This window comes from Mastacembelus armatus, chromosome 6, assembly GCF_900324485.2.
Source record: "Mastacembelus armatus chromosome 6, fMasArm1.2, whole genome shotgun sequence".
Taxonomy (NCBI): domain Eukaryota; kingdom Metazoa; phylum Chordata; class Actinopteri; order Synbranchiformes; family Mastacembelidae; genus Mastacembelus; species Mastacembelus armatus.
The window spans coordinates 11834083-11844376 of record NC_046638.1 but is presented as its reverse complement, the minus strand read 5'-3'; the positions used below and the strand labels follow the sequence as shown (position 1 = coordinate 11844376).

At 40.0% G+C, this 10294-nt stretch overlaps 2 protein-coding genes across 2 annotated transcripts; one reads left to right on the top strand and one right to left on the bottom strand.

The window, feature by feature from the left end:
• Positions 1–151: 151 nt before the first annotated feature.
• syt1b (synaptotagmin Ib) lies at positions 152–3596 on the bottom strand. The gene is made up of 8 exons (XM_026312044.1): positions 3455–3596; positions 2417–2598; positions 1965–2078; positions 1673–1840; positions 1388–1555; positions 981–1098; positions 452–585; positions 152–358 (listed from the first exon to the last, which is right to left on the bottom strand). The coding sequence occupies exons 1-8, from the start codon at positions 3594–3596 to the stop codon at positions 152–154; spliced, it is 1233 nt and encodes a 410-aa protein (XP_026167829.1).
• A 2851-nt stretch (positions 3597–6447) lies between these two features.
• bbs10 (Bardet-Biedl syndrome 10) lies at positions 6448–9936 on the top strand. The gene is made up of 4 exons (XM_026312021.1): positions 6448–6487; positions 7428–7640; positions 7730–8710; positions 8814–9936. The coding sequence occupies exons 2-4, from the start codon at positions 7444–7446 to the stop codon at positions 9580–9582; spliced, it is 1947 nt and encodes a 648-aa protein (XP_026167806.1). The 5' UTR covers positions 6448–6487; positions 7428–7443; the 3' UTR covers positions 9583–9936.
• Positions 9937–10294: the final 358 nt, after the last annotated feature.

The window sequence follows — 10294 nt, the reverse complement described above, 5'->3', positions numbered from 1 at the left end:
GTAACAGTGTCAGAGGTGAAACAGAATAGTATTGGGTAGATTTTCTTAGTTAAGTAGCTTAAACATTTTAAGGGGAATTGGAGGAGGGGTAGGAACACAGATGTAGAAACACAAATTGGAAGTAGCTATGGTAACCAGTGGAGCTACAGGTTCATTTCTTGTTGGAAATTAGCGTGTTGACTTCATCCTCTGGCTGGAGGCTATGCCATTGGGCTATTGGCCGCCGAGGGTTAGCCAGCATGTCTGCCCAGTGGCGTTGCTCAGTACCAGTGCTGTTACTGCCCAGCAGCACCTTCCCGATGGCGTCATTCTTCCCAATCTTGTCATAGTCCAACACGGTCACTGCTACCTGCACCTTCTATAAATGAAAATGCAAACACAAAAAAGTCATTTCCTGTTGGTTGTATTTGTGTGTATGTATGTAGGAGTACATATGTATGGATGCATATACCTCTATCTGTTCACATGTCACTTCGAAGCTGAAAGACTCGTTGTAGTAAGGGTTCAAAGTGTTCTTCTTTATCGTTGTTTTCTTTTTCTTTAGTCTTTTCCCATTCTGCATTAAGTGGATCTTCACATAAGGATCTAATAGAAAGATGGGGGTGGTTTAATGTCAGAACACTAGAGCCCCAGCCTGGCAGTGATGCAGTAACTCCATCAGTGGAACACACCATCTATTGTAGTAGCTTCTGATAGTTTTCCCCTGAATATAAACTGCTTGAAAGTGAACACACCACAAAAACGTGATTATAAGACTTAACCAGACCTGACAGAATCATACTGGAAAGTACTGAGACACATTTATAGTTCTTGTTAGTGGAAGAGCTCAAAGTGATAAAAAATAAAAACCTTTACCTTATTGTGGCACCAAAGTGGCAGTAAAATTTTTTACTGAATATCAAGAGTAATTTTCAAGGGCTTGGCAATAAATATGAACTTAATCACAGTGTGAATCCAGGCTTATTTACTGCTTGACTCACCTGATAATCCACCTACATCCATTTTCTTCAGGTTTTTGGCTTCCAGAATCACCACTGTCAGCTTCCCTGCAGTAGGCACATACCTCAAGGACAAGCATATGTCTCCAAGCCGCTCACTCTGGTGCATAGAAAAGGAAGTGAGTGTGTTGTTGGGGAATTGTCTAACAACTTAAGTATAGCTCCACTGTTAAATTTTAAAAGATGTTGAGGCAGCAGTCTTTCTTCCTCAGAGACAGGCAGGTATCGGAAACAATTTAGACTATTCTGTGCAGTAATCTTGGCTTTGAAAAAACAAAAAATATTGAACATTAGCAACTTTGCTGCAGAAAACTACGAAAGATTGATTCCCACTGAATGAATGCAAGGTTTTTTTTTATTTCTAAGTTCAACTCCTTTCTTCCTCCCACCTCCTCTTTCTCTGCTTTCTGCAGATCCCTCCACTCCTGCAGAGACTGGCTGAAGTCCACACTGCTCATTGGTATCTTGACAACTCCTATGGCATCATGTTTTGAGAAACGGTCAAAGTCGTACACAGTCATCACCAATGTCTTCCCTCCCAGCTCAGTGTATGGTACCTGCAGGATAAAACTCACATCAAAGCCACTAATTTGAACTGTATTATGTGAATTGCTGAGAGTGAACCCTCTCAAGATAAGTAACTTATTATTATTTCTCTTGGAGTTTTAATTTACCTTAAATGTGAAAGTCTCATTGAAGCTGGGCTCGAGGGTCTTCCTATGAACTTTGGTTTCAAACTTTTTCTTTTTGTCCGGGAGCAGATAAAGTTTGACATAAGGGTCAGAACTACCTCCAACATCCATGGCAGCAAGCTCTGCAGCCTGCAAGATGCCCACTACCAGCTAGAATGTGATACCAGAGGAAAGTAATAGGAAGGAATTTGAATATGACAATTGACACTGTGAAGAAAAGTGTTTAAATATTAGGGTTGGCACAAACATGTCATAATAAATGACAGAATCTCACCATATTATCTGTGAAGTTATAGTCCAATGAGAAATGTAGTCTGCCCAGCTTCTCCTCCTCCTTGGGCTTCTTATCTGACAACTCTGTTTCTTTGTTGTCTTCATCTTTCAGCGGCTACACACACAGAGACACAAATCACATGCAGGTAATTTAAAATGAATTAATTAAACAAAACAAATATGATCATGTAAGGCTGATTCATTGTTTAAAGGGAACATATACATTTTGTCTGTGTGTTTAAAAGTAGCTTGCCTCCTTAAAGATACTTCAAAACAATGTATCTCAGACCTCAACCTATGCCACAACATGAGTGATGTGTATAACATCCATTAGTCTTAACACATGCTGACAGTTTTATTAGTCCTGGGTGACCTGGATGTCAGGACTGTGATACATTGCAAGGACAATACATCTGCAAAGAGAAACTGTATGTCTGCGTGTCTGAAGACTACCTCATGGTACCCTCCTTCCATTTCAGTGTCAGATCCTCCCTTGCTCTTCTCTTTTCCCTTTTTCTTGTCCTTTTCATTGTCCTTGTCCTTCTTTTTCAAGCACTTCTTCCACACACAAAGAGCACACGACAACACCACGCACAAACTCACAATACAAAGTGCAGCGACAGCCCATGACGGCACTGCAGATCCACATAAAGCACATACAAATAGGTTATAGATAATTAATATGCGTACGTGTTTAGTCATTCGCTTGAGCCCAGTATTTAAAATGTCACTCTTAAAATTCCATTTTAACTAGCATAAGTTAAAAAAAAAAAAAGCCATTTTCCCACATACAAACATTGCACACACGTAGTGTGAACAAAATATCAAAAACAAGTAAGGGCCAATCTCAGAGAGGTGGTGATTCAAATCTATATAATAATTTTTGGCCATGTCTTGTGGTGATATATTGTATGACAGTAGTTTGTAGATTTTATCATTTATTCGGAAGTACTGTTTAACCACTATATGACTCTAACGCGTACCCTGATTTCCAGATCACAGATGGCATTGTTTATGATTTGCAATTTTATTTTCCAGTGCACATAACATTACAAGCAGTATGAGTATATAGTATGTGATACTTCCACATTCATTCACACATTCCTAAAAAAGAGACACTCCCAGCATCTTTTAGTTCCTGAAAATAATCCAGTCATGCTCAATCAATTTAGAAATCTGAGTCCTTCTTATAATATTTTTTTGAAAATATACTTAGGAGTAGAATGGAAAATTAATACCTCTGAAAACTGTAATCCTACCTACCATACCTACAACCTAGTCCTGAGTTTGATTTTGAATTTTAGACTTACTCTCAAATGTCTCAAAAATATCATCTCATTTATGTTATTTAAAGACAAAAGCACTACAACACTTTTATTCCCTATTTGATATGAGATAATACTTCACACGCTGATCACATAATAATAATCTTGCATGCTTCACCAAAAATCTTCCAGGTAAATAGGAATGGATATTAGGTGTCTAACTCACTGCTGTGTAGCTCACTCATGAACTTGTTGGGACTGTGGCTTCCTGAATGTTTTGGACCTGGGGTCGTTGTTGCATTTGGCGGGTGGGTTGGGCTAACTGTGGTGTCCCGTGCAACTGGTGCACCTCGATGACTGCCAGTCATTATTTGACCATAGACAGCAGATCCAGAATTGAACTGTCAGAGAGACAGACAGAATAATAGGACTCAGCCATAAAAAAAGTGCCAGACTTCACAGTACATGAGTATATGCTCCAACAAAATATTCACATCTGCAAATGACCTCCAAATGTGTAAAAATCTAAAGTAAATAAATATGCATTCACACACCAGAGCAAAATTTCCATAAATGCTATTGATCAGATGTGTTTGAAGGAATAATGTGCTTATAGAAACTATTTAACCGTCAGTGTCAAATGACATATCCTGTTTCTGCTGTTCTGGCACTAACACTTGAACACAGGATATGTAAGCCGCTTTCCCTGCCAAACCTGCTGAATGATGGGGGAGAGTGAAGGAGGAGAGGAAGGGGAGAAATAGTTGAAGCATCATGCGTGGACCTCCTCCCCACACTGAGCTGCCAGAGCTGAGAATCATGTGCCAAGGTCATGCTCGGTGCAGGCAAACAAACTATATTGAAGTCCCACTGCAAAGATCCAACTCCCAAGTGCAAAAAATGTTTAGATATGTTATTTTCTATTCTGCAGACTTCACAGGTATTGGGTAACCGGTGCTGAATCAGCAGATGTGATTTCACACCAAAGCTGACACTGACCTGACTTTATGTCTTTTCATGTATTATTTACCAGTTTTATCTGAAAAGTCAGAGCTTAAACAAAATCTACAGGGGCTTAAACAGAATACACACTATTCTAAAGTTTGTAAAGGGCTGTTACAGCTCCCTGATACAGATTATGATTTTACATATTTTAAGCAGTATTTCTAATTCCGATGCACTTTTCTAAAAATGTTATTTAATTGTTAATGAGTAATTCATTGCTTTTGAATTTTTAGATGCAAATATGAAACAAAACGTTACACATCCAATGCTAATAATTCAAATTCTAAATGCTAATAATTCAAATATTGTTTATGTAAATGCATAAATTACTGTCTTTCTCTCATTTTTGCTGCAGAGGTAATAATCAGCGACTCAGATTTGCACCATATGATCCTTGAGCTTTAAATGCGGGTAAAATGTTGTTTTACACCTGTTTTAATAAGGTGTTGAAATCGGTATAATATACAAAATAGACAAAATCTAAAAGATAAAACATTAAAACTGGAGTTTTATTTGTGGATTTTGTGTTTTCAGTCAAGTGTCTATACTGAGTAAACAACAGAATGATCTGCCGAGACCTGATTAATATTTTAGGGGATATTTTTTGCATCCCTGTAATTACTATGAGTTACACTGAATACAGTCAAGAAAGAAAGAAAGAAGTAGTTTTGACTGGTGAAATAAAAAAGGATGAATATAACTAGAGACATACCTGTATTCAGTTGTCCCAGCAGCAGTGTGTTCAGATTTACAGGTACTCCGTTTCCTTACAGAGAGATGGAGGAGAGAAAAAATGACAAAACCAAAGAGGTAGAGAAAAATGTTGAGATAAGGTAAATGTTAGTGTGTTGCCCTTTAGTTTTTGTCTCATGTCACACCAGTTCTTAGACATCACAATGAGGTGCGCAGGTGTGTAAAAGCTGGATCAAGAGAGAGAGGGAGAGGGAGGATAGGACGAGATAGGGTTGGGATAGGCGGAAATGCAGTTCAGTCATCTTGTGTTGTTTCCCTGTGTGTGTGTGTGTGTGTGTGTGTGTGTGTGTGTCTGTGTGTGAGGGTGTGTGTGTGTGTGTGTGTGTGTGTGTGCGTGCACATGTGCATTCAATTTGGGAGAATGTGTTCTCTTAAGTCCATTTAGGTCTCACAGGAGTGCTGCTTCTTATTGTTGATGCCCCACCTCTCGTGACCCCTGTGCCATCTATACAGGTCACCCTCACTGGGCCACTGATGCATATTCATTACTGTAGTGACATGGCTTTTTAAAGGCTCATTACCATACTGAGAGTTCAGCAATAGAGGGCATTTACATTCAGAGTGGACAGCTCTGCATGTGTGTGTGTGTTGGTGTGTGTGCATCTGTACATCTGGCAGTAGCTGCAGAACTGTCTCATATTGTCTATGTATAGATGATGTTGCCTGATTTAGAAACCTAGGACGTGGTTTCTGCAGCAACAAAGAGATCATGTTCCAACCCATCCTATTCACCTTGAGGTACAACAGATGCACAGATATATTGTACAGGAGGGAATGAGGGGTTGAGGTGATGGGCAGGGGACGCGTGAGCTAAACATAACCTCTATGAAGTGTAGCAGTATAGACTCTAAGTATTTATTTTGCTTAGGACAAACATTTTAGGGCAGTCGTGATTATCACTCCATAAAGTGTTAATGTTGTGACAGAATCTGGAGGCCAGCTGACCTCAGCAGATGTTAAACTGCCAGTTTTTCACTCTTATGGGCAATTTAGAGCCACCAATCAACGTAACGTACATGTTTTTGGACTGTAGAAGAAAGCTGAGTACCCAGAGAAAACCCGGGAAGAACATGCAAACTCCACACAGAAAGACCCCTGCTGTGTCTTGAATCAGGAACCTTCTTGCTGTGAGGTAACGATGCTGAACACATTTATATTTACAGTAAGCTAAGCTTTAGTTATAGGTTGAGGAGGTAAAGATCTCTTTAACAAGACACACATAGTAGCACATTATTACCACAGGACAGTTAGGTCAAGCAAAGCACACACAGGCAAATTTTTAATCACAAATGATGTTAAATATATCAGCATTCATTTGTTTTGCAGGTTATTGAAGCAATAAACAACGTATAGCAATGTGGTTTTGGGGAAGGAAAAACAGCTCACACCTCCACACGGTAGGTGGCAATATTCAGCTCGTCTAAATGACAAGCTATAAAAGAATCCACAGAAGAAGAATCGTCTCTAGGATACAGAGGAAAGCGTACCTACTGGAAGGAAGGTGAGTTCTCTCGACATTAGCTAAAGCATTTGTACCTGAAAAAATATTTCTGATTTTTTTTCTTACTGCCAGGAAGCGACGCGTTTAAGTAATTTCTAGAGTGGAATAAATGACTCTCAAATGAAACTTCACTGGATTGGTTTAGCCAACGTTAGCTACCTAGCTAGCAGATGCTAACGAGCGTTAACATTTGTAGCTAATAGAGGGCTCTCTGCAATGACTGTAGATATATATACACCGTCAATGGATATCTCTCGCTGCCTCGGGGGTGTTATTCCTGATTCAAGGACCTGACTGAGTCATGGGACAGTACAGAGCTATGGCAGATTCTGCAGGAGTCGTTCTACTGATAACTGTAGTAAAGTTTATGTTCACATATAAATCTATTCAGCACTTAAATAAAATAACACTGCAATGCTTTGATCTGTATTCTGTGCTGATTTGTATCATTAACTTATCTAGATTTTTCATATAGAACACATTTGGTGCAATAGTTTATATTCTATATTATATATAAATCACTGTTTAGGTAGTCTACAGTATATGTTACTTATATATGGACTTTAATTTGTGTAGAAAGTATTTTTAATGCATCTTCATAATGTTTATGGTAGTTGAAAGTCAGGCTGTGTTTATACAGCAATAATTTGGGTTATGCATGTCCAGTGCTCCTAAATAGAGAGTTGCCTTGTGCCAAATAGTCATTAAATACGGTTCTTTATAAATAATATAGATTATCCTTTACACCAACCAGGATTTAAGCAAATAACCTGCCTCTGTTATTTTGAGATTGTTTGCCTTTCACAGGTTAGATACAGTAGCTTTATTGTATATTGCATATAATCCAATATCCAGAGAGTAGTTCATGTTTTAAGAACAAAAAGCCTGGGTTTGTTGCTTTATTTAATATAAATATGTGTTTATTTTGTACAACTGACAGTTTAAACCCTTGCTTTATGGGGATGATGCCAGTGGAGCGTCTTCACCTCAAGCATGTCCTGCAGACAGTCTGTGCACTGGAGGCAGTTGTCCTTCGCAGTTTTGGACCAGAGGGAGGACAGGTGCTGTTCATTCGAGACACAACAGAGGCGATGTTGAGCTGCAGTGGGACGCGTATTCTCACAGCACTACGACTCGAGCATCCAGTGGCCAGGTAACACGGACACATCTATTCTTTTACTACGATATTCTCTGTCAAGTGTCAATTCTGTCGTAGTGCAATGTATGTGGCTTTCATTTTAGAATGGTGGTGGAGTGTGTATGGAAGCACAGCACTGCAACAGGGGATGGATCCAAGACCTTTATCCTTTTGCTGGCGTCATTACTACGGATGATTCATACAGCAGCCTGCAAGGAGCCTAACGTGTCTTGCACTTACAACTCCAGGGAAGCAGCAGAGACTGCTGCTGCTAGGCGATTGGCTGATAAACTGCTGGCATTTGCTTTGGAAGAGCTAGATGATCTCATCACTATGGGAGTGATTCCTTATGGGCACTGTGTTTCGTGGAAGGATTTCACTGGAAACATACAATCACCAGCTCACACAAGCAATCATTCTCTTCAAAGGTTGCTCGTGTCATTCTTTCAGACGCGTCTTGGTTACACTCACTGTGACTTCATAAGCAACCTTATCTGTGAACTGCTCACATATTGGAGGTGCAAAAACAACCCACCTTCTTTATCACTTCAGTTCATAAATGACAACTTCCCTGCACTGCATACACCTGTTTCAGGCTTTCCTGTTACCTGTTCACGTTTGGTTGAGGGGCAAGTCATTCACAGAGACTTTTCTACGCCCTGTTCTCACACTGACTGCGAGCCAGTTAAAGCTGTAGTGTTTACTGGGTGTCTTCAGTCAAAATTGCTCAACGCAGGAGAAGTGCTTGAGGTGGGGTATGGAAAGCGAGTAGTCGGGGAGAACTCAAGAATGGAGAGAAGTATTTTGGAGTTCAGTGCCTGGGCAGAGAGGTTGCTAGAGAGAGTTATTGCAATCCTACAGAGTTTGGGCATCTCTGTGCTTCTTTCAGCAGCGAAACAGTCTGCCGCTGTCTTGGCTTTAGCCAGACAGGCAAACATATGTGTTGTGGAGTGTATCAGTGAAGATGAACTGTCTCTCTTTATTCAGCTAAGTGGGGCTACACCTGTCTCAGACTGCTTGATGATTGAACCAGAGCACGTTGCTACTCTGACCTTTTGTCGGCCAATATTACTGGGAGCCCATAGGTATGAAAACATGTCTCTTTTTGTCACTCATATACATATACAGTTACAGTACACATATAGTATAGACTATTGGTGTTTTCTGATCTTTTTGCCTCTTCCACAGGTATGTTCATGTGGCTTTCCACGATTTAGAGGAAAGGGCCAGAGTCACACCTTGTAGTCTGGTCATTTGTGGCCCAGGGGAAGGACAAACTGACCAGTATGCATGTGCGTTTCAAGATGCTATTCGCATGGTACTTACAACTTTGGAACCCGTGGGTATGACTGCAACTACAGCATCTAAAGAGATCTTGCAGTTACACAAAACTACCTCCTCCACTCCACCTCCCTTACAGCAGTGTCTTTTGGAGTCAGGCTATGTTATTCCTGCTGGTGGGACATTTGAATTTCTCTTGCATCATGCCATGCTACAGCATGGCTGTGAGTCTTCAGTTTGTGACAACACAAATATGGATATCCCAGCAGTTACACAGCTCTTGGCAAAAGCTCTACTGAGCATTCCGCAAAAGATTTATTCCCATAGCCCGCGACATTTCCTGGAGACTCAAACCAGGATTTTTAGTTTTATTCTAAATCATTCCCACCCTTTTCCTAGCCTTGTTTACAAGCAAGAACTTAACACAAGTGCTAAACAGAGTTGTGATACAAATGAGTGTCCTCTAGAGGAAAATAAACAAAGCATGCATTGTTGTACAAAGGCTGACTTATCACAAGTTTTAATATTAGACTTTGGCCTTGAATCTGTCTCCTGTAAATACCAGCTGCTTCTGGCTGTTCTGCAGTGTGTCACAAGTCTCCTCCGTGTGGACACAGTGCTGTGCACGCACTCTGCCTCACAGACAAAGTCACACAGACTCCCAGACATTTCTTAGGTGGGAACAGAAAACGATGCTGAGGGCTCAGATTGTAATGTATCCCAACTATATACATTTATTCGCTCAGTACTTATGCATCCTTCACAAGTTTTTGTACTCAACTTTTGTATGGCCACAGTATTTTGTTTTCTACACTACAATATATTTGTAATATAAGTCTTTTGCAGTCTTTCAGAGATGGTAAATTACTTCTTAGGGCAGTGCAGTTTATAGGCCAATAAAATATTGAGGTGGTTCTTTACCATGCTGTCCTGAATCAAGGCTAGGTTTGGCAATAACGGTAAAAAGGAAAACAAAGAATAGTGTGAAATGTGTAGTTGTCAAATAGTTTTGCCTTGATCAACAGTCAAATATGTGTGTTGACCTTTTTGTCACCTCATCACGGTTCAATATTATTCTTCCTTATCAGTTTTCATGCCCTCTTCCCTTGATCGGTTATATAAAAGGCACACACACTGAACAACATGGACATATTATCACAAATATTCACAGTCATTTTTTACAATCAGTGTTATCGCCATAGTTTGGGGGGTTTGAAAAGCAACGCCCAGCTGTCAACAACCAAATCAAAGGGTACTTCCTTGTGCTGTAATCAGATAAACACTAGATCTATTTGCACCTCTTTCTGGGGAAATGGTGAGTCACTAGACATTAACCAGACTCACTACCTACACTACATAAATGTGTACTGTTTACTGTAATCATTATG